Source organism: Aulostomus chinensis, chromosome 13 (assembly GCF_037954235.1).
Source record: "Aulostomus chinensis isolate RoL2024-O1b breed Wild chromosome 13, RoL_Achi_v1.0, whole genome shotgun sequence".
Lineage (NCBI taxonomy): Eukaryota > Metazoa > Chordata > Actinopteri > Syngnathiformes > Aulostomidae > Aulostomus > Aulostomus chinensis.
Window position 1 is genome coordinate 7,983,721 of NC_141332.1, and position 24,857 is coordinate 8,008,577.

The 24,857-nt window shown below is 43.9% G+C and overlaps 1 protein-coding gene across 3 annotated transcripts; it reads left to right on the top strand.

The window, feature by feature from the left end:
- The first annotated feature begins 12,125 nt into the window (after positions 1-12,125).
- Positions 12,126-24,856, top strand: zdhhc2 (zDHHC palmitoyltransferase 2). Of its 3 annotated transcripts, XM_086222985.1 has the most exons (15): positions 12,130-12,414; positions 14,918-14,958; positions 16,426-16,452; positions 18,321-18,415; positions 19,023-19,143; positions 19,258-19,327; positions 19,423-19,455; positions 20,391-20,511; positions 20,689-20,727; positions 20,944-21,076; positions 21,519-21,645; positions 22,304-22,396; positions 22,987-23,096; positions 23,209-23,277; positions 23,542-24,856. In XM_086222985.1, exons 4-14 carry the CDS (start codon positions 18,356-18,358, stop codon positions 23,247-23,249), a joined length of 948 nt encoding a protein of 315 aa, XP_086079111.1. In that variant the 5' UTR covers positions 12,130-12,414; positions 14,918-14,958; positions 16,426-16,452; positions 18,321-18,355; the 3' UTR covers positions 23,250-23,277; positions 23,542-24,856. The 3 variants fall into 3 exon arrangements, with proteins under 3 accessions (XP_086079110.1, XP_086079109.1, XP_086079111.1); XM_086222983.1 differs by lacking the exon at positions 14,918-14,958 and having other exon boundaries at positions 12,128-12,414; XM_086222984.1 differs by lacking the exons at positions 14,918-14,958; positions 20,689-20,727 and having other exon boundaries at positions 12,126-12,414.
- Position 24,857: the final 1 nt, after the last annotated feature.

A 24,857-nucleotide genomic window follows, 5' to 3' on the forward strand; every position in this document is an offset into this window, starting at 1 on the left:
GAAAACTGGAAAACTTTCTGGGGGAGACCTGGGGCCTCATGTATCAACGAGGTTTATGCAAGAAAAACTTGCGTATGCAAGGATCGACGCTCACGTTCAGATGTATCAACGCGAAAAGTTCGTTGATTCTTGTGCTGTTTCACGCCAACACTGGAGTTGCCGTAGAAGTTGGCGGAAAGCCAATTCTTGCGTTAACTGCACTTTGGTCCGTCTGCGACACCTTGTGGTGAAGTTTGGTAACTGACATTATTTGATAACTGCACATACATCGGGTCCAAAAAGCCTTCCAGCGGGAGATGGCGGACCGTTCCGGGGTGAGTCAGTCGACCCTCTCACCCAGGCCATGCCCTCGGCGGTGGACCTGATCATTGAACAGGCCAATATTAATTTGCAGCAATAGCCACATTCTCCAATGTCTAATTCTCTAATGACTGGACTGATGTTGCCATAAAAGCGTCGTCCCATGAGGAATACGCTTACGTTCATCGTAAGGGTTTCCACTCCATCAATGTGCAGATCATCGATGCGCAGAGGCTGGAGGGATGGACGCCGATCTCAGCCAGGCAGCCGTTGTTGCACACCAGAATTACATTTCCACAATGTGAATGGGTAAGAAGCAACTACATGATTCATGAAGCTCTTGGAGTCAGCGTGGGTGGTGGCGACAATCCCCCCCACAGCGGTGCTGCCCGTGACAGCCGCCACCCACTACTCAAATTCCGTCAGGTGCCCCTCTCCCTGACCCCCACCTGTCTGGCCGGCACTCCTCCGGAGGGCAGCTGTACGCCGCTTGACCTCTGCGCTCAATTCCACGCTGATTGGGATGTATCAAGGAAACGTGCGTGTAATCTGGTGTTCGCACATATTGATACATCCGGATTTTTTTTTTGCATACGCAACTCTCTCTCTTCTTGTGACCGCCACTGTGGGGGGGATTGTCGCTGCCACCCACGCTGACTCGGGGAGCCTGGAGTGTAAGTTGCAACTCCATTTCTTATGCAATATTTCCACATGCTTTGCCACAGATGTAAAGGCAAAAATACATAGAATCGGCCATTTAAATAAACCACTGTTTAACAGAAATTGATCCGTCAGACATGCCGCCAACGTGCAGCACCCCCGTCGGCTCCCGCGCCAGCCCGTCCGCCGGCTCAGAGTCAACCGCCAGGACCAGCGGCATTCAGGCCAGCCCGTCCCCCGGCCCCAGCACAAGCACCAGGCCGACAAGTGGCGGACGGTCCTCCAGCCCACCCGGACCCAGCGGCGCATCCTCCGGCCCACACGGATCCAGACGGAGGGTCTACACACAGGCGGTCCTGCAGTCGCAGGAGTACATTATTAGGGGAATAACGAGGATCATCATCATGAGCAGCTCGACCGCCTGATAAATGTTCTGGAACGTTTTGTGGACAAACTAAATTAATCTGGCTTCATGAATCGTGTAGTAGCTTCTTACCCATTCACATTGTGGAAATGAAATTCTGGCGTGCAATGATGGCTGCCTGGCCGAGATCGGCGTCCATCCCTCCAGCCTCTGCACATCGATTATCCGCACATTGATGGAGTGGAAACCCTTACGATGAACGTAAGCGTGTTCCTCAAGGGACGGCGCTTTTATGGCAACATGAGTGCAGTCATTAGAGAATTAGACATTAGAGAATCCGGCTATTGCTGCAAATTAATATTGGCCTGTTCAATGATCAGGTCCACCACCCAGGGCATGGCCTGGCTGGGGGTCGACTGACTCACCCCGGAACGGTCTGCCATCTCCCGCTGGAAGGCTTTTTGGACCCGATGTATGTGGGGTTATCAAATAATGTCAGTTACCAAACTTTGCCACAGGGTGTCGCCAACTGCCCAAAGTGTAGTTAATGCAAGAATCGGCTTTCCGCCAACTTCTACAGCAACTCCAGAGTTGGCGTGAAACAACGCAAGAATCGACGAACTTTTCGCGTTGATACATCGATCCTTGCGTGCGCCAGTTTTTCTTGCGTAAACCTTGTTGATACATGAGGCCCCTGCTCTGTCTCACTGAAATCTGGCTGCGTGATGATGAGTATGTTAATTTAAATGAATCCACTCCTCCCAGTCACATTGAAACTCATATTCCTCGAGGCTCTGGCCGAGGAGGTGGAGTTGCTGCCATTTTTGACAGACATTTAGTAATAAATCCCAAACCCAAAATAGGTTTCAATTCATTTGAAAACCTGATTATCAGATTGTCTCATCCAGCCTGGAAAACAATACAGCCACTCTATTTATTATTGTGTACTGCCCTCCTGGTCCTTACTCTGAATTCCTATCTGAATTCTCAGAGTTTATATCCAGTTTAGTTCTCAAATCAGATAAAGTCATTATTGTAGGTGACTTCAATATTCATGTGGATGTTGATAACGACAGTCTGGGTACTGTATTTATGTCTCTTCTAGACACAATTGGTTTCCATCAGTCTGTTCATGAACTGACTCACCGTCACAACCACACCCTCAACCTCGTCCTAACATAGGGAATTGAAGCTGAATATCTAGTTGTATTTCCACAGAACGCCCTTTTGTCAGACCATCAATCCATCACTTTTGAATTTGCACAAATCAGCTACACTCCACTCAGGCAAACGGTAGTTTCCAGATGTTTATCTGATCAGGCTGTAGCTAGATTTAAGGAAGTGATTCCATTGGCGCTTAATTCAGTGACATGTCCCATTGTTACAGAGGACACTGTTGTCAACCTTAGTCCCTCCCAAATTGATCATTTTATCGATAGTGCAACAGGCACCTTAAAACAACTTTGGACTCAATTGCACCATTTAAAAAAGAAATCTATAAATCCAAGGAAACAAGCACCTTGGTACAATTCAGAAACCAGACAGCTTAAAAAAAAAAAACAGAAATTAGAGAGAATATGGCGCTCCTCCAAACTGGTAGATTCTCATATAATCTGGCAAGACAGCCTTAAAAGTTATAAGAAAGCCCTTTGTATAGCCAGAGCAGCCTACTACTCGGCACTAATCTAGGAGCAGAAGAACAACCCCAGGTTCCTCTTCAGTACTCTAGCCAGACTGACAGAGAGCCACAGCTCTACTGAAACTAGCATTCCTGTTTCCCTGGGCAGCAAAGATTTCATGAACTTCTTTAATGACAAAATTGTCCTTATTAGAGAGAAAATTAACCTCCTGCCATCAGCTGACAACATGGCACCTATAACCTCAGAAGCCTTAGAGGTGGCTCTAGAAAAATTACAGGCCTCTCTCATCTTTTTATGTGGGAGAACTTGCAGAATTGGGAGCTGACTAAATAGTTTTTTGCCCCACTGTATGAGTATGATTTATATATAAAACACATATGCCTGGCGGCGTAGTGTGTTAGTCAAGTCAATTTTATTTATATAGCGCCAAATCACAAAAGTTATCTCATGACACTTTACAGGTAGAGCAGGTCTAGTACCACACTCCTTCAATGAATTTACACCCAACAATTCTCCATGAGCAAGCATATCCTGCAACAGCGGCGATGAAAACCTTCCTTTTAATAGGCAGGAACATCGAGCAGACCCAGGCTCAATGGGGACGGCCTTCTGCTTTGACCGGTTGGGGGGAAAGAGAGCAGGAGAGCAGAGCAGAGACAGGGATAGATAATGGAGGAAGACAGATATACAGAAGGAAAGAGTGGGACAGAGATAAAGAGAGAGCGAAAGGGAAGAGACTGATGGACAAACGGGGACGTGAGCAGGTGGAGCTACGGGTGGCAGGTTGGGCCTCTTCAGGTCTGCAGCCTCCTCCAGCAGCACCTGGGATCTGGGATGAGGGGAGCCCGAAGGCTCCGGAGAAGAAGACGAGTTAGTAATACGTATGAGTATGATTTATGTATGACACATATAGGAGGACAGAGAGGGAAGAGAGGAGGAGAGAGAAGCCTAGTGCACCATGGGAGATCCCCCAGCAGCCTAAGCCTATAGCAGCATATCTAAGGGCTAGCCTAAGCAGCCGTAATTATAAGCCTGATCAAAAAGGAAGGTCTTTAGTCTTCTCCTAAAGGTCAAGAGGGTGTCTGCATCCCAGACCGAAACTGGGAGACGGTTCCACAGGAGGGGAGCCTGATAGCTGAAGGCACTGACTCCCATTCTACTTTTAGAAACTCTAGGAACCACAAGTAACCCTGCATCCTGGGAGCGAAGGGTTCTAGCTGGATAATAGGGGACTATGAACTCTGTCAGATATGAAGGAGTCTGACTGTTGAGGACTTTGTATGTTAGAAGGAGAATTTTGAATTCTTTTCTGAATTTGACAGGGAGCCAATACAGAGAAGCCAGTTCAGGAGAGACATGGTCTCTTCAGCTAGTTCTCTTTAACACACAGGCAGCAGCATTTTGGACCAGCTGATGAGTTTTTAGGGACTCACTGGCGCAGCCTGATAGGAGGGAATTGTAGTAATCCAGCATGGAAGTGACAAAAGCATGGACTAGTTTTTCTGCATCTTTTTGAGACAGGGTGTGCCTGATCTTAGCAATGTTACGTAAATGAAAGAAAGCAGTCCTAGAGATTTGTTTAATGTGGGAGTTAAAGGACAGATCCTTATCAAAGAGAACTCCTAGGTTCCTTACGGAAGTGCTGGGGGCCAAGGTAATGCCATCCAGCGTACCTATCTCATCAGATAGGGTGTCTGTAAGGTGTTTTGAGCCCAACACAATAACTTCAGTTTTGTTAAAGTTGAATAGAAGGAAATTGTGGGTCATCCATGTTTTTATCTCCTTTAGACAGGCCTCCAGTTTAGTCAGCTGATTTGTTTCATGTGGATACATTGATAAGTATGTGTATCATCTGCATAGCAGTGAAAATTAATAGTGTTCCCTAATAATGTGACCTAGAGGAAGCAGGTATAGTGTGAAGTGGACTGGTCCAAGCACAGACCCTTGTGGAACACCATAACTGACTGTGGTTGTTTCAGAGGGATTGTCATGAGTCAGTCGGAACTGAGCTCGACCTAGTAAATATGACCTAAACCAATTTAATGGTTTAATTTAGTGATTAATATAGTAATAATTTAGTAATTTTAGTAAATCCATTTTAAGTTCAGATCAGAGTGTTTGTGGATTCTTGACCATATATATGCTATGTGCTCTGGCGCTGTGGGAGATGGCCACATTTCCTGTTACTCTGCACCACTGATCTAATGTTTGCACTTTTTCTTAATTTTTTATACTTATATTGTCTTTCACAGAGACTCTGTATATTGCTTTTTATATATCCCATGCATACTTCAAATTTTAAAGCACAACAAGAAGCAAGACATCTTGTTTATCTAAAAGAAGAACTTCTGGCTCTGAAGACTAAAGCACAAGCTCGAACGCGCCACAACATTCCAGCAGAAGTGAGGAGGTGATACTGGGGCTGCAAAGTCAGTGCTAGGCTAGTAGACTTCCAAAGGCGTTTTAAACCATCGATTCCAACTATAATCATGGGGAATGTTAACACTCTCCAGAACAAGACCAATGAATTGTCTGCACTGAAGAACCAGCAGATCTACCGTGAGAGCAGCCTTTATTTCTTCAGAGTTGTGGCTAAACCACCTCTTAATGGATGCTAAGGTGAGTCTGCTAGGTTTTACTATGGTAGGAGCTGACAGGGACGAAAAGGTATGTGGAAAAAGCAGAGGTGGGGGACTCATGTACTTAATCCAGGTCACGTCTCTGTGAAGGAAATTCTGTGCTGCCAGGATCTTTAACTGTTAGCCATTAGCCTGCAGCCATATTATCTGCCCAGAGAATTCAGTCATGTGATTGCTCTCTGTGTTTTCATCCCCCCCGAGCACCAATGCAGCTGTTGAATGTGAAAAGATACTCACAGTCACAGCAAGGCTGCAGACAGAGCATCCAGAAGCATTTATGGTTATTTCAGGGAATTTTAACCATGGAACCTTGGACTCCATTCCAGCTTCATTCCAGCAGTATGTTGAATGGCTCACAAGGAACAACAGGACAATTGACCTGCTATATGCTCATGTCAGGAATGCATACGAGGTCACATCCCTCCCCCCTCTTGAGAAATCAGGCCACTGCCTGGCTCAGAAACAGACACAGTACACGCCCCTCGTCCAAAGACATTATGTACCCAGCCTGGATGGTTACCGGGGCTCCACCCTGGAGCCAGGCCCAGAGTAGGGGCCCATGGGTGAGCACCTGGTGGCCGGGCCTTCGCCCATTGGGTCCAGCCGGGCCCAGGCCAAAAGGTTACATGGACTCGTCCTCCTGTGGGCCCACCATCCGCAGGAGGAACCAGAAGGGTCCGGTGCTATGTGGATTGGGCAGCAGACCAAGGTGGGGGACTTGGCAGTCTGATCCCCTGACATGGAAGCTGGCTTTTGGGACATGGAATGTCACGTCTCTGGTGGGGAAGGATCAGGAGCTGGTGGGAGAGGTTGAGCATTACTGGCTAGACATAGTCAGCTTCATCTCGACACATAGCTCCAGTTCCGGAACAAAAGTCCTTGAGAGGTGTTGGATTCTCTTCTTTGCTGGAGTTGCTGCAGGTGAGAGGTGGAGGGCTTTTTGATAGCCCCCAGACCTCTGCCTGTACATTGGGGTTTACACCGGTGGACAAAAAGGTTGCTTCCCTGCACCTTCAGCTCTGGGAACAGGTCCTGACTATAGTCTGCACTTATGCACTGAACAGTAGTTCAGAGTACCCACCCTTTTTGGAGTCCCTAGGAAGGATGCTGGGTGGCGCCATGACTGGGAACCTCTTTGTTCTACTAGGGGACTTCAACGCTTACGTGGGATGGGGAGGAACAGCAGGCCCAAACTAAAACCCAAGTGGTGTTCTGTTATTGGACTTATGTGTAAGTCGCAGTTTGTCCAGGACATCCTAGGTCGTATGTCTATGATCGACTTCATAGTCGTATCATCTGATCTGCGGCCGTATGTTCTGGACACTTGGGTGAGAAGAGGAGCTGGACCTCCAACTGATCACCATCTGGTGGTGACTTGGATCAGGTGGCATGGGAAGACACAAGCCCAAACAAGTAGTGAGGGTCTGCCGGGAATGCCTGGTGCAAGAACATGTCAAGATGATCTTCAACTCCCACCTCTGGCAGGGCTTCAACCACATCATGGGGGCAGTGGGGGATATTGAGTCCGGACGGATGGTGGAGCAGTCAGGCTGAAGAAGGGAGGCCTGCAGGGCATGGCTGGTCTGTGGGTCTCCAGAGGAGGGTACCGATGGGCCAAGCTGTGTGCAGCCATGGTGGTTGTGGAGGCAAAAACTCTGGCGTAGGAAGAGTTCAGTGAGGCCATGGAGAATGACTATTGATTGGCTCCAAAAATGTTCTGGTAAACTGTACATTGCCTTGGGAGGGGGAGGCAGCAACTTCCCCATACTGTTTACAATGGGGACAGGAGACTGTTGACAGCTACTGGAGAGATAATTAGACGGTGGAAGGAATACTTTGAAGAACTCCTCAATCCCAACAACTCGTATCCCATGGAGGAAACAGAGTTGGGGGAGGATTTGGGTGTGGGGGGGTGTCATCCAATCTTCAGGGCAGAAGTTCCAGAGGCAGTGAAACAACTCTTCAGTGGCAGAGCTCCTGGGATGGATGAGATCCGCCCTGGGTATCTCAAGGCTCTAGATGTTGTAGGGCACTCTTGGTTGACATGTCTCTGCAACATTGTGTGGACATTGGGGACAGTGCCTTTGGAGTGACAAACCGGGGTGGTGGTCCCCATCTTTAAGAAAGTGGACCAGAGGGTGTGTTCCAACTATCAGGGGATCACACTCCTCAGCTTCCCCAGAAAGATCTATGCCAGGGTACTGGAGAGAAGGGTCAGCGCGATAGTCGAACCTCTGATCAAGGAGGAGCAATGTGGTTTTCATCCCAGCCATGGAATCGTGGATCAGCTCTTTACCCTCACTAGGGTGCTGGAAGGGGCATGGGAGTTTGCCCAACCCGTCCACATGTGTTTTGTGGATTTGGAGAGGGTTTATGACCCTGTTCCTAGGAGCCTCCTTTGGGGGGTACTCAGGAAGTATGGGGTGGATGGCCCCTTACAAAAGGCCATTCAGGCTCTCTAGGAGTGAGTGTCTGGTCTGTGTTGCCGGCAGTAAGTTGGACTTGTTCCCTGTGAGGATTGAACTCTGCCAAGGCTGCCCTTAGTCACTGGTTCTGTTCATATCTTTTATGCACGGACTTTCTGGGCGCAGTTGGGTGGTGGAGGGTGTAGTCTCTGCTGTTTGCAAGATGACGTTGCCCTCTTAGCTTCATCAAAACACCACCTCCAGCTCTTGCTGGGGCAGTTTGCAGCCGAATGTGAAGTGGCTGGGATGAGAACCAACACCTCCAAGTCTGAGGCCATAGTCCTCAGATGGAAAAGGGTGGGTCCTGCCTCAAGCATCTTGGAATCTTGTTCATGAGTGAGGGTAGGATAGGGCTGCCACCCGTACCGTAAAATGAGGAATTGTTTTTTATTTGGCAATTAAGTGTTGCATCCTGTATTGAACTGATATGGGATGCGATTTGTTCCATATTTACATAAATGTCCAATTCACATGTCTGTCTCACACATATCAACACTAAATCCTACAAAATAAAACAAGAAATACTACTCTGTGGCAGGATCTACCCTGGACACCTCTCCACACAGGTCCTCTGTGTGTCTGTGCCTGGCTGCCTGCGTGGTGCTGTCACGGTTGGATAGAGATAAACAACAAATAACAGCACTGCTCAAATAAACCCGTGACTTTTAAAAATGTCTGCTGCACCCTGAACTCCACCATATCCTCAAAAGCAAAAACACATGCAAAAATACAGACGTGAGTGAAAAGAGGTGCATCCTTGGCTGAACAGCGTCAGTGGAGATGACTACAGAGAAAATTGCACAGTCTGACAGTCTGAGTGTTTTCAGTGGCACACGGTAAACTGTCTGACATCAGAGAGCATCATGCAGGAAACCCAAGTGTCAGTGTCACAGTTCTTTATACCCCAATCATCTCTGAGACTGATTCAGTATGGGACATTATGTTATGATTGATTCAATTTCCTATCTGGTTGTGCTTTTGTCATAAGATATGAGTGAATGGACACAACCTTTTTTATGAGACTATTGTGATTTGATTCATTGTTTAGGATGTTGAGTTTTAAAGTTGAATTAATGATCATTCATCTGTCCGACTGAATGTGTTAAAAAGGACAACAAAGAATTGATCGCCTTGGGATTACCCTGGAGGAGCTGGTGGAAGTGGCTGGGGAGAGGGTGGTCTGGGTTTCTTTGCTGAGGCTGCTTGCCCCCGTGACCCAGACCCGGATAAGCAGAGGACAATGAAGATGAAGACGAAGGACACTGAAAATTTGAAATAAGTGTAAATATCCATCCATCCATCCATCCATCCATCCATCCATCCATCCATTTTCTTCCACTTATCCTGTTAAAGGTTGCGGGGGGGGGGGGTAGCAGCCTATGCCAGCAGCATTCGAGCATGAGGCGGGGTACACCCTGGATGGGTCGCCAATCCATCGCAGGGTCAACTTATAGACAGACAACCATTCACACTCACAGCCACACATACGGTCAATTTAAAGTATCCAATTAACCTCGTCACCTCTTGTGTGTCTTTGGACTGTGGGAGGAAGCCAGAGAACTCGGAGAGAACCCACGCAGGAACAGGGAGAACATACAAACTCCACACAGAAAGATCCTGTGCCCGAGCCGGGGCTTGAACCCAGTACCCTCTTGCTGTGAGGAGACAGTGCACCACCGTGCCATCCATCCATCCATCCATCCATTGTCTTCCGCTTATTCCTACATTAAGGGTCATGGGGGGTCTGGAGCCTATCCCAGCGTCAACGGGTGAGATGCAGGGTTCACCCTGGACAGGTCGCCAGTCCATCGCAGGGCCAACATAGAGAGACAAATAAACCATTCACACTCACATTCATACCTACGGTCAATTTAGAGTATCCATTCAGCCTAGTCCCCAATTGCATGTCTTTGGACGGTCGGAAGAAGCCGGAGTACCTGGAGAGAACCCACGCAGGCACAGGGAGAACATGCAAACTCCACACAGAAAGCTCCTGTGCCCGAGCCGGGGCTTGAACCCAGTACCCTCTTGCTGTGAGGCAACAGTGCACCACCGTGCCAACCAAGTTTAAATCTGTAAAGCACCATTGCAGTCTCACTCCCTTCACACTTAAATACGTAAAAATATCAGGATTCCTTCCCTTAGCTTGATACAAGACTAGACTCTCCCGACAACGCAGTGCTGCTATGTTTGCTGCTCTATCTAGGCCATATTATTACAACATCTGATTATAGGAACAGCTTATATTATCAATGCTGTATCAAAATCTTTGGTGATTTGATTTTTGAGAATAAGCATGGTTGTTATTTCCCTCTTTCATGCTTTTAATCTGCAACTAATAAATATGGGATACTAAGTATTGCCAGTTGCTATTTTTCCCAAAGGTTTTTTTTTTTTTAATTTAATCATAGGATTCCCATTAGCTCATAGAATCAGATAATCTTCCTCTGTATCAGCTACTTATCTTAGGGTCCTGTGTTTCTTGCTCTCTTGAGCTAATGTCTCTCAGCCATCAGCTGATCTCTCTCTCTCTCTCTCTCTCTCTCTCTCTGCTTGTGTCTTTGCTCAATCCCCAAACATCAGTCAGAACAAGATGGTAATTCCTTTGGTATTAAAGTCAAGTCAATTTTATTTGTTTACTTTTTTTTTATGTGGGGAGCCCGAGGGCCTCTGAGAAGAAGATGAGTTAATAACAGATATAACTATGATTTATGTATAACACATACATGAGGACAGAGAGGAAAGAGAGGAGTAGAGAGAAGCCCAGTGCACCATAGAAGATCCCCGGCAGTCTGAAAATATAGCAGCATATTTAAGGGCCAGCCTAAGCAGCGCAAACTATAATCTTTATCTATAAGGAAGGTCTAAAATCTGCTCTTAAACATAGAGAGGGTGTCTGCATCCTGGACTGAAACTGGGAGACGGTTCCACAGGGGCTCCAAGGGGCTCCAAGGGGAGCCTGACTCCCATTATACTTTTAGAAACACTAGGAACAACAAGTAACCCTGCAGGAGTGGAGGGCTCTACTTGGAGAATAGGGGACTATGAGCTCTGTAAAATATGAAGGTTTTAAACTTGAAATTAAAGATGTCACTGACTGAATGAATGTGCTAGTCAACATGATCCACAACATCTCTGCAGGTTATAAGTGACATACTCATGTGTGCTGACTGTAATAAATATAAACTGGTGGGTAGTCTGGTAAATACACAGATTAAAATTTTATAAATGTTATATGTGTTTATTTGGGTAAGGTTAGTGGATTACACAAAAGTGGTAAGCAATCTTGCCACTACTGCAGGGTGAGAGTGAGGTAACATCACCTGAGAGGGGTGTGTGTGCATGTCACATGCATGTCACATCACAAAGACCAGGATGCATTGTTTCCAATTAGACAGGCAGACGGGATGTAGAGTTGAGGGAAAAATCATTCCTCTCAGCGCGTTTAGTCAAAATCGCAATATATATTTCACCAAAGTTTTAATTATCACAGATCTATTTTTAGCTTGTGTTTGTCTTGTCTCAGACATAAAAAAGGGTTGTGGGGGAAAAGTTTTCATTACCGTTTAGTCAACAAAACTAACACGGCATGGATTATACCAGATGATGTACTTTAAGGTTTATTAACAGATGTTCCTGACAGTGTTACTGTTGTTAGTGGCCGGTCTCCATAAGCGTCAAACTACAACTACATAACTGCCGTTTTCTGACTTTTGGAGCCACCGCAAAGTCACGCAGCAGGGAGAAATATCTTTCTTTGTTCATGAGAACTTGAATAAGGAAATTACATTTTTAGGGTGAAGTATCACTTTAAATTGTATAACCTTCCCCTGAAACAATCCTGAAATCCATCCTCGATCCGCTATGTTGGGGATCCATCTGGTACCGGTGAAAAATGTGCCAGGCTTGCAGCATACCGAGGCCGTCATGGCAACCTGTGGGGAGACAGCGAGGGCGGTGCGTGCGTGAGAGCTGTCTGCTATCCAGTCTGTTATCATAGTCGGTGTACAGTAGGACAAGCAGTGCAGCAGCACAGGAGGCGGACGGGCGGGCGGGAGACTGGTGGGATGATACATTTGAGCTGTCGATTAGGTTGATCCGGGCAACGATGCAGCGAGGAAGATAGATAGATAGAGAGAGAGAGAGAGAGAGAGAGAGAGAGAGAGAGAGAGAGAGAGAGAGAGAGAAATCCACCCGGGATATGATCTGCTCGTAGACTATGGCTCCGTCGGGCTCGCGTAGTATCAAGAGGGGCTGCCAGAGAGTTTTGTATTGGATCCCGGTACTGTTCATCGCCCTCATAGTGGCTTGGTCTTACTACGCTTATGTTTTACAGCTGTGTATAGGTAAGGTATCAGCTCTGTGTGTGCCTGCCTGTGTGCGTGTGCGTGTGTGTCTGTGTGTGTAGACATGCTTTGCTTAGTGTTTATTTTTTGGATGCACAAGCCTTTCTGGTTGTGTATGCAGTGTGTAGAGAGTGTCACATGACAGTAACAGTTCAAGTCAGGAAAGACATTGCTAAACAGGGAAGGGACAGTCAGGCATGTCTATTCCATTCATCACAGCCTTGTTTTTATGAAAGAGCCTGTATTCTATGTGTATGGCATCATATGCATTTGCAGGATAAGGGCATGTGCCTGACTCATCAAGAGGAGATCCTTTTACTCCACTCTTATCAGCACCATCTTAAAGCCCCTCTGTAAAAGCTTCATGTTATTGCTGAGCCTCATTATCTGAATCCACCACAGCCACATGAACAGCTCTATCCTTGGCAAGAAGTCTTACTGACCTGCTATCTTCCTTCAACCTATGGCTGCTGAATGTTGGATCATGTCATTACATATAGTGAACACACACTTGACCTGCAAAATGGTTTCTAGGATGTCTCGGTGGAGTCTCTTTGATCTCCCTTTGGTAGCTTGTCAGACCACTAAGGAAAGAAAATATCCAGCAAAAAAGGGGGGTGAACTGAAAATGCTTTCATGGTGCTAAACAAATGCCCAGATAGAGGGTTCCTGAACTTGAAAGTCAACACCTACATGTCATTTTATATCTGATACCTGAACATAAAGTGCCAGCAGGTTCACCATGGAGGTAAGCCAGCATTTGTCCTGGGATGACCCTTGTCTAGAGTTTCTTGACATAGTGTTTCTGGTGCCATTCATGTTGTATAAAGACATTTCTGTAAATCCAACATAAAACTATGTTTTGCATGCAGCAGAACAAGACCTAAATTGTGATGCATTTGTATCACATGGGTCAGACATATGAAAATACCAGCAGCAGGCCACGGGGACGGTGACGGCCGAAGGCCAGCATGTGCTCTGCAGTTAGACACAGAGACAGTTATATTGAAGTAGCAGCTGACAGTCTTGTTCTGCAGCTCAGTTAATCCTATTGTGTGGTTTACATAATTCACCTCCAGCAATCTGTGACTGACCCACTTTCTCTTAAAGCACCTAACATCTGCCTTTGAACTGTTTGTCCTCTGTCCAAGATTTGGAAACAGAAAAATAGTTACGTAATTTTAGAAATGTTCCTGATTGGAGCAAGTATAGCCACTTCATTAGGCATGCCTACACAATGTGGTGCAGGCCAATGCACCAGCTCTGCCATCATATTTACATTTTTTACTTAGAGCTAAGGTGCAGCACTTTACATATAAATGAAGTCCCCTCCATTCAAACCCTCACCAGTTGATTTCACACATTGCTCATTAAGCTCATCACTGTCATGTAGGGTTGGGCATCGTTTGCTCGTCCACAAAAATTATTCCGGTTCCAATTCTGATTCCTCGTTTCAGTTCTGGTTCCTAACGATTCTCAATTCCGATTCTTTTAAGAGGCAGGGTCAGAAAAGTTTACATGTTTTAAATGAGCTAGCTAACCTTTTACACATCCTGAGTGTCTCATGCTGCAGGCACTTAAACATGTTACTGAACTCCCACAGATGGGCTAACCTGGTGCAGAATATTGGGGAAAAAAAGAGGAAAAATTTGTAAAACCCAGTCCAGATAAGCAGCAGTATAAAATAATACAGTATAAAATAATAAACAGTTCTTGTTAAGGAAAATGATCATATCTGCTAGCTCAGACAATGTGCGTAAGCCTCCTGGACAGATAGTGTCTCCTGCAGGGGAGAAGACACGTTCACTGGATGTAGATTGTTAGCTGCCTCAATGTTGGCAAAAGAAGTATTTCCTCATTTTACTTCCCTGATAATGTGGTGTTTGGCTGAGGATCGGAGCCGAAGAAAGAGGCAGTGGAGGAAGAACTAACAGAGGAAGGCCGGCATAGCGTGTCACAGATGGGAAACGCTGCTATTTCGAGACCATGAACCCAGAGGTGTTTAATGATGTTGGTCGTGCACCCTTCTTTGCACGATATAATCCTTTTGCAAATGTTGCACTGAGCTGACTTGTCATTTATTTTATTAAAGTTAAGCCATACTTTCAAGCATCGCTGCACTTTCCATGGCTGCGCACACGCTGTTCAGTGGCTTCTTCTTCTGGTTGGTGGACTGGGTTTCGAAACTGGGAACCAAAATTTAAAAATTGAACAATTATGGGAGAATTGAAATGTTAGTCCCGGTTCCAATCAGTACTTGATACTCAATACCCAACCCTACTGTCATGTAAATCTCTCTGCATGTCAGAGTAGTTGGTGTCTGTGACGACATTCTCCCGGCTACTTTCAGCTTGGTGAACTTCAGCTGGACAAATAATTTAATCAAGCAACTCTTCAAATTTTTCAAATGTTTTCAGATCAAATGTATCAAAATTTCCTAGTGAGGCAAGCCGTTTCACCAGGACTGTGTGATGCTCACAACAATTTATCCACTGTTTTACAGCCTTAACAGTAACAACAGCAGGCTGTGGCAGAGCCTTGGAGGTAAGTTGTGTCATTTGTAATAAATGTCCCTGCCAGAGGATGCAGACAAAAGAACTTAAATTTACCTCAAAGTTATTATGTACAGCATCGTGTGGTGGTGTCGTACTGAAGTGCACTTAACTGAATGGAGCTTTCAGGTGCCCAGCATGTCCAGTGGGCTGTTATTATGTTGCCTACCTGAGCAGGGACTATTGGTTCAGTTCTCAGTGTTACCTCTGGCTTGGAAGGGCATCTGTGCAGATACAATTGGTCCCTGCACTCGTGGCTCCCAGGCTGGTTGGAAGGGAGGGGAATTTATGGGAATGACACAATCCTCCCATGTCTCCTACATATTCCTCAAGAAACTCCTTGGTGTTAGGTGAAAAGATACAGCTAATGAATCCACTTTGTTCACTAGTGTGGTCTAGGGGGCTGAAAAACAACCGTGACCACTTGATTGGGTGAATGGAGGAAAAAAGAAAAAGAAAAAGAACAACTGTACAATAATGAATAGGTAGTTAATTTAGAGCATCCAGGCATCGTTATATTTGTAAAATTGATGGCTGAACTGTTGTGTTAAGATTTTACAAGTGGACCTAATGAAGTGGCCTGCAAGCGTCCATTCGGGGTCCATGGGTGCTTCAAAGGGGGTCCAATATTATATGTTTTCTAGGGATGGAAAATGTCTAGCCGCACCCCTTCTTGGGTTTTTAATGCTGGCAAAGCAATATGGACACAATTTTTGGCTGCATGCCTCAATTGCGCTCCTTGGCTCACCTTCTCTCAGCTCCTGTTGTGTTCCCATTTGTATTTGTGTGTGTGTGTGTGTGTGTGTGTGTGTGTGTGTGTTTGAAGAGGAGAGGCTATGCTGCTTTACACACTAATTATTGAAGATGGAATGTGTATGCTGAGCTAATCAATCCTTAGATATTAGGGAAAAAATAAAACCGAATCTCCCAACAGGTTCACACTTGTCACATATTGAATGTTTTGAAGGGTGTGTGTCAGTGTTAGAGTAGACTAGACTTGGACGTTATTATCCTGTAGGTAAATGCCACAGCGCTGTACTCCACAGACCATCAGTACACACAACAAATCAGTGTAATGGCACACTCTGTTTAGTGCAGGTTTTGGGAAGCTCAAGCATGAGGCTGCTGATGCTGTCCTATGATCAGCAGCTTCGACGGTCTGTGGCATCATTCACACGCGCGCACGCACACACACACACACACACACACTACCCTCTTTAAGAGGGAAACAATGACTTCAGACACATTGGCATGGCGCTGTATACCATGTGAGTTTTGCCTTTTTGATTTCTGACAGTCATTCAAACTTGTATCAAGAAGGAAAAATGCCACTTTGAGAGAATTGTTGTGTTAAGAACTTTAATTAAAATCTTCATATTTAGGGACTTGAAAAGCTTCTACTCCCTCGATGCTCCACAGTGTGTTTTAGAATAACTAACTGCAGCTTTTCATTTTCCAGAATCAGTTGAAGACACTGGAGAAAAGGGTAAGTGATTTATCATACTGAATAAGAATCAAGAAGAATTATTTAAACTTAGTGTGTTAGATGTTGCTCAGAGTCTTGGCGAGATGAGTCCTTGGGGCAGCTCACATCAAAACATTTTCAGCAGCCTGTGTCATCATTGTCATTATTTCATGACCTCAATTATATGATTATACAGAAAACTCACAGATATTTCTGATAGAGAATACAGTTTGAAGCATCTATATCTCAGTATTGGAGGACATTTATATTGTGTGGGGGTTTTAGGAGGCAGGGAGCATCTGAATAAACACTGGTGGTAGCATTATGGAAAGAGACTGTGGTACTTCCATGTGGGCCAAAGCCAGAAGTCTTTATGAATGAAGATTATGGCTGGAAGTTGTTCTAAAATGTTTGATACTAGTATCCTTACTGATACCTTCACTTCATTACTTTTTTCCATCCATCCATCCATTTTCTTCCACTTATCCTATTAAAGGTCGCGGTGGGCCTGGAGCCTATCCCAGCAGCTTTCGGGCGAGAGGCGGGGTTCACCCTGGACAGGTCACCAGTCCATCACAGGGCCAACACATAGAGACAGACAACCATTCACACTCACAGTCACACCTACAGTCAATTTAGAGTATCAATCAGCCTCGTCCCCTCTTGATGTCTTTGGACTGTGGGAGGAACCCGGAGTACCTGGAGAGAACCAACGCAGCCACAGGGAGAACATGGAGACTCCACACAGAAAGATCCTGTGCTGGAGCCGGGACTCAAACCCGAAACCTTCTTGTTGTGAGGCCACAGTGCTGACCACTGCACCACCGTGCCACCCCCTTTTTTTTACTTATTAAAACTATTTTAAGAAGTTGCAAAAATCACATTAAATATTATGTTCTATATCTTTGCCCGTAATGTCTAGTGCTTTGACATTTTCCTACACTTAATACAGTTTTATGGGATGAAAACGTAAACCTACAATATGTTCTCCTTAATTTTGGTCAAGTGTTTGAAATAAATTAAAACATTAGCCTCACACAAGATGGTAATGTCTTTGCTGCTGTTTCTGTTTGCAACATATTGCAAGAATATGAGGTTGATTTTCATCAAAATCTGGAAAGAAAGGAACCATTAAATTTGGGACGGATCCATTTAAAATAGTGAATAGGTTTTTACATTGACTTCGGCTGAGATTGCCAAGGCAGAACTAAGCAGATGGAGGATGTGATATAAATTCCCTCTGAAATAAATTACATTCATATAAAATAATACTTTACTATGCAATCCACATCATGTTGCTGTATTTTCCAGCCTACAAAAGGCTGACTGCTCTTCAAATTTATGTTTTTAAAACTGTCACATCGGGCTGCACAGTGGTGCAGTGGTTAGTATTGTCAGCTCACAGCCAGAAGTTTCCAGGTTCGAGCCTGGGGCTTTTCTGTGTGGAGTTTATATGTTTTCCCTGTGCCTGCATGAGTTCTCTCTGGGTACGCCGGCTTCCTTCCCACAGTCCAAAAACATGCAAGTTAGGTTAATCGGGTGTACCCCGCCTCTTGCCTGAAGTCAACTGGGAAAGGCTCCGCCCCCCCCCCCCCACCCTTGATGGAAAAGCAGTATAGAAATTAGGTGGATGGGTGAATGAAAAAAATATATAATGCATTTATACTTAGAATCATCCAGATAAACAACAATTCGGAAATTGTATTTTATACACCATATGAGTACTACAACATGAATACATCATTTGATATAACATATACATCTTCTCTTATCTTATCTCCAACCTTCACCGAAGCTATATTGTAAAATATATTTCTATCCATGATGCCAGATGATGATGATGATGATGATGATGATGATGATGAAAATGTTTTTTTCTCTGCTTTCAGTTGTATACTTGCTGGTGTATCATGTCATCTTCATCATGTTTGTTTGGGCTTACTGGCAAACCATTTTTACCCAGCCCATGACCCCCCTGAAGGAGGTGAGTGTGACAGCTAGGAGCTGAGGCATCATTGGAAGTGTAGATGTCATGTGCAGCCTTGCTGTGGGATTGAACACTGCTTTTGGACTCATAATATTTTCCCGTGGAAATGCATGGAATTGCTCTCTGATGGTTCTGATTCTGACCACAGCACTTCCACTCTGCAGAGTGAACATATGTCTTAGAGAGAACACTGGGAGAAAAGCTGCCTTGCATTTCAATGTCAGCTGAGGGGTTGCACATGCAGGCAATAATCATCAGATGAAAGCTTTCCTTTATGAGATGTGATGGCTGAATCATTTGAGGTTGTGAGACACAGTTTGTGTGTGTGTGTGTGTGTGTGTGTGTGTGTGTGTGTGTGTGTGTGTGTAGCCATTTGTCATGACACTTTGTAGTGATCAATCGTAAATTCCCTCTTTGGCTGAACATAATATTGGGAGAGCACGCCCTTTGCTGCCAACTGAGCTGCAGCTTCACTCTGAAACATATTATCTCTCTTGCAATCCATGCAGCTTGTCTGACAAAATATTTGAACCAGTTTTTATGATGCAGTGCTCAGAAATACAGGAATTGATAAGTTACGGATGTGTCTCTCCTTCTGCTCTAGTTCCACCTGTCCTACTCTGATAAAGAGATGCTTGAGCGTGAAGATCGAGGAGAGTCTCAGCAGGAGATTTTGAGGAGGATCGCCAAGGATCTGCCTATCTACACCCGCACCAACTCTGGAGGTACACCAGTATGCTGTTGCAGATGCAGAGCTCCTTGCACTCCCTTAGTCTTTGTTCAAGTGTTAGCAGACTGGTGCTGACAGATGTGTGATTGAATGGACTGTGTTTCCTCAGCAATCCGTTTTTGTGACCGCTGCCAGCTGCTGAAGCCTGATCGATGTCACCATTGTTCAGTGTGTGATAAGTATGGCTCTATGCTCGTGCACCTTTAGAGGAAAGACACTGTGGCAGGCAAAAAAGGATTCAGTTACACTGACATCTCACTATGCTGTGTTGCAGATGCATTCTGAAGATGGATCACCATTGTCCCTGGTAAGTAACCAGTCTGTGATCAAACTGGCAATAAAAATGTCCCTGAGTACACTGCCTTCACACACAGTTGTTTAACAATATGTTTGTGATATTCATTATTGTATATGTAGAATTTAAAGTATATAACATAATGTGTGTAATCATGAAATAATAAAATTGTAGCCAAATATTAACAGAGATTTTGAACATTCCACACCACATCTTGACTTCTTCGCATGGCTGTACATCAGGTCAAAAACTCTATTTGGGGTTACCCCATGATTAATGTTTCAGCTTTAAAAACACCAATGTGTATTACAGGATTCTGAGATTAATTATATGATGTAAAATTGTATACAATAATTTGTGTTGAATTTGAGGAAGTAACAAATATATGCTGACCCCCACACACACATACTCATCACACACACACTGTCAAATATCTGAGCGCAGATAGCCTGGTTAGCACGGATCAGGATTCATTTGCATGCACATTTTTTAGGAGTCTTAACACTGCTAAATTCACGCTACATTTAAATGCTTGTGGAAATCTGGGTTTTGCATGAAGTTTTGCAATTTCAAGGTGCCCTGGAAACTTTGTTTTATCTGTGAAGTTGTAGTTAAAATGTGTACATCTCTATAATAACTGAATATCTATAATCTGTAATATTTCTGGTCGTGATGTCTTCCCTACTCAAATATTGTACACATTCCCTCTCATTTTTCCATTTGGGAATCATGTAATACCATTATGCATCATAATTTTCTTGCAAACTGAGACCTCTTTTTCAATGAAAATGAATCACAGTAAAGAATCATGCCAACCAATTTCAGTGACAATAATAGGGTCCTCGCCCCGGAGTACTGTGCCTCCAGGCTCAGGCCCTAATGACGCAAATGAAACAAACAAATTGTCACTTTTCCAAACACTGACCTGCATCATTTCATTCTTACAGGGTCAACAACTGTGTGGGATTCTCCAACTATAAATATTTCATGCTGTTTTTGGCATATTCGCTACTCTACTGCCTTTTTATAACTGCTACAGATCTTAAATACTTCATTAAGTTTTGGACAGTAAGTATCTTTTTCTGGAGCTTTCAACTACATTTTAGTTGTCAACACAACACCTTGATCACAGGTGGATGAATCAGCTAATAATGTTGACCTTTAGTAAGTCAAACATCATGTCTATTGGTGCTCTATAAATGGTCAGCGTGTCCTTTCTCATATATATGTGTCTCTTTCTACAAGGCTGGAGGTAGAGCACATTTCCGTCTGAGAGAATACCTGGTAACTGATCAAGCATTCAGTGGTGATGAAATAAAAGCCCTTTAGTAGTAGAAATCTGTTAGCACTCACCCACAGTAGAAACCCCCTGACCTTCTCAATACTGCATCAGAGGCTTTGGAGATAGAACAGGCTCATAAAGAATGAATATTTTGGGATGTGATAGAAATAGCTCTTAACGCAAAAATATATTGTGCTCCTGTCTTGGTTGATCCCCAGAACGGCCTTCCAGACACTCAAGCGAAGTTCCACATCCTGTTCCTCTTTTTCTCGGCCTCTATGTTCTCAGTCAGCCTTGCTTCACTTTTCACCTATCACTGCTGGCTCGTCTGCAAGAACAGATCCACTTTGGGTAATGTTTACATGTACTTGCGTCTGTGTTCTGCCTGTAGATGCAGTATTTATACTTGATATCTGCTCCCAGTCTGTGTTTTCTTTACACTGCTGATGAAGAATGTAACATTGCATTTTGTCCCTCTGTTAGACTCCAAGCAGCCTCTTTATCAGACAGAGCAGTTTCTCATTATGTGTGCACAATGGCACACTTTGCCTGTGCGTTGAGGAGTGTGTATTATCCAGAGGAGTATGTTACAGTGGCATCCAAAGATGCTGGGCTCAGAGCAGTAAGCAGCTTAGTAACAGATAGGGCTACTCTACTCAGTCACACCTTCTTGTTCTGCTCGTGCACGCACACTCCCACTCCCACACATACACACACAAACAAACACACACTCAGAAGAAATCTTTGTAATTGTACTGATTTACTGTGGGACTGTGTCATGTCTGTCTCTTAGAGGCGGTACGTGCCCCGGTGTTTCGTCATGGCATAGACAAGAATGGCTTCAGTCTGGGCATCAGTAAAAACCTCCACCAAGTGTTTGGTGATGAAGTCAAATATTGGCCAATTCCCATTTTCTCCAGGTAAGGTCATTTAGTGTCCGAAGCCCCAGAATGACGCTGGAAGGGTTGACTCACCTAAAAATATATACCCAAACTAAATCTAGAATAGCTCAAAAAAACAACAACCCATCTTTAATATCATGATTGCAACTATGGATGAGTGAATTGTTAAAAGAAATGAAAAACATACATTTTTACCTTTGCTTGTATTTGACTTCAATTAGATTGTTGATACCACAGAGACAGCAGTGAATCCATGTAGAGATATGACAGTGAATTGATTTAACAAATCCTTCACTAAAACTGTAACAAAACTTATAGAAATGCTACGAAGTAAATACATTCTACAAACCTTGTGGTCAGGACAGGAGGAGGCCCAATGTGTTTGCCACATTTGTGTACCTGAAGTGTGCCAAATGAGTTGTCTTTTTTAACCTTACATAAAGGAAGTTGATGCGTCTGACTTTCATTCCAGAAGCCAAAGGGAACACAATTTATTTATTTATTTATTTATTTATTTTCAAAAAAGATGCTACAAAAAAAATGCCAGGAACAGAAATTACAAGTATTTGGACTTTCTTCCTGCCTGTACGACTCAATTGAGGGCTAAAATAATAACTTAAATAACTCAATAAATAACTTGATAATAACTCATTTGTGTTTGTTGCTGACTCTTCAGTTTAGGAGACGGCTGCTCATACCCAACTTGCCTGGTCAATCTGGACCCAGAGCAACCTTCCTCACCTACTTGCCCCCATTCTGCCAGCAAGGGGTTAGTCAAAAACACCAATGCGCGTGTGCGCACATGCACACACACACACACACACACACACACACACACACACACACACACACACACACACACACACACACACCTGGCCCGTAGTGTAAGTCAATCCTGAGCAGCTTATTGCCTGCAAGTTTAATGAACCTACTGAATCATAAATTGCACCTTTATACATTTGTAGGGGTTCTACAATTAGAACAGGTTGATGTGAAAAAAAAACTTTGTTGATCTCCATTTGGACATTCATTCTTCCTTATGCTGAAAGGTACATGTGTGTGCAAGCTAATCACATAGTGATTGATATCATTACAACTAGTTTGGAGGCCAATTTGCAGAAGTGTGATGTGGAAACTTGAAGCATGCCCTGCTCGAACGGCAAGAATAGATTTTTGGGTGAAGAAGGACAGATTTTCCACTAGCTATCTCAATCCAGTAATGAACCTAGTAAAACAGATTGGTGAGAAGGCTAATATTTTTGGGGGGATATTTTCAATTGTCCAAAACAGCCTCATTATACAACTATTGTTATTCCAAGAGAGTATCAAGTCTCTGTCTGTGTATTTGTGTGTTTCCAGAGCAGCTGAGAGTAGCCAGTTCCCCTCTAGGCCGCTGAGCGAGAGTCAGAGTCGACTGCTCACAAGTACCCCCTCCTGGACAGAATGTGACAATACAGCCAACAAAAAGGGTAAGATAATGTGCTATAGCTACAAACAAACAAACAAAAAAAATCTAAAATCAATCGTATTTCTCTGATATGACAATGAGATGTTTTATTACCACTATTAATGTTTGTTCAGGTTCAAGTAACCCAGGGATGACCATTGAAAATGAGGCATAGCCAGAGATAAAACTTTCTATCCAGATGAGTAAGTTTACATTTTTTAATCAACCAATCAATACAACTTTAGTGATACAACTCCGACTTTTCAAAAGATTAAAAAATGAATGAGATTAATGTACAAATAAATCTAGAAAAGCAGACATCAATTGTGGAAAAAAAAAATCGGAAGAGGTTTTGTAAAGATAGTTAAAGATAAAAAAAAAATGGTCACAAAAACAATTGAAATAATAGTAATAATGAAATAATGAGGGGTTAAACATCATGTTCATGTTTTTTTTTCACCCACCAGATCTATGCTGTGCCCTGCTCAGTGTTTGTGCCTATCACAATGAGACCTGGTGATGACATCTTTGATATTTCCCACAATGCATCCTTCTTCTCAGAGGTTTACGTGTATTCAACAATCAAGAGAAAAATGACATCTTATCGGCAGTAGCATGAGACGCTGCTCCTTGAGCTAACATGGGTGTCACATATGAAATAGCGTTCCAGCTGATGTTCGGTTGATACATGGACAAGCACAGAGCAACAATGGAGGAGGGCAAGTTTTGCACTGTCGACTAGCAAATGAGTTTGGGCTGCTTTTATATGTGTGTGCCACAGGAAGGTACTCTCTGTTGTAGTTGTTTTATGTTGTTATGTTAATAGCATAAATAAATGCTTTTATAAGTATGCTAAATGCTGGAACATAAAGTGAAGGATATTATTGTGATGTTTTTCACTGCAGAATTTTTTTTTTCAGTGGCAGGGTGAACACATGCATGCTTTCATCTCAGGATGTCAACTTGTAGTGATCTGTATCACAACAGGCCTCATTCATGAAGTGTTCTTAATTAACAATTTGTTCTTGAATAAATTTGGGAGGTGTGTAGCCCTCAGTGGAGTCTTACAGACAGGAACCAAAGCTTGCATGTTAATATCAGATTTTACTGGAGATACACAATAGATCTGAGGACCAAGGACTTCCAACATAGTCATCAGGCTTTGCTTCCTGTCAATGGGACGTAATTGAGGGCTAAAATAGTGCTGTAAGAACAGATTTGTGCATATGAACATTTTAGGAATGAGAACTAACATGTTCTCTTGCTTGAAAACACCAAAAGTGTAGTACTATAGTAATTACAGTGTAATAAGGGCTCCTCTGACTGGTTCTAGCATGGTGGAAGGATAATGCCATTAAACCTGAAAGTTGGTGCTGAGACAGCACATATTCTCCCCATTGCCTGATATTTATGTGGTTGGTCTACAGATCAAACAAGCGTCTGACTGCAGAACATGTCCCAGTGTAATGCTGATTTGATCACCAAGTTAGGTTTTCATAAACTGACAATATAATATGGATGTACTTTACTGCAGAGCAAAAAAAACTGCAACTGCTTCAAAGAGTATATTTTCATCCTCTGAAGAGCCTGACTAGACAGAGACTGTCAAACCATCACAGACAAATGAGTTTAAAGAATGTATGCTCGTTTAAAAATTGCTTTATGGTTGTGTCAGTATTTTTCTATGATTCCGTCTGTTTGCCTCCAGGTAAAATGTAGACGCGTGGGCCAATGTACTGTACAGTTGTGATGCCTTATAACAATAAATAAGCTCGTCTGCTCA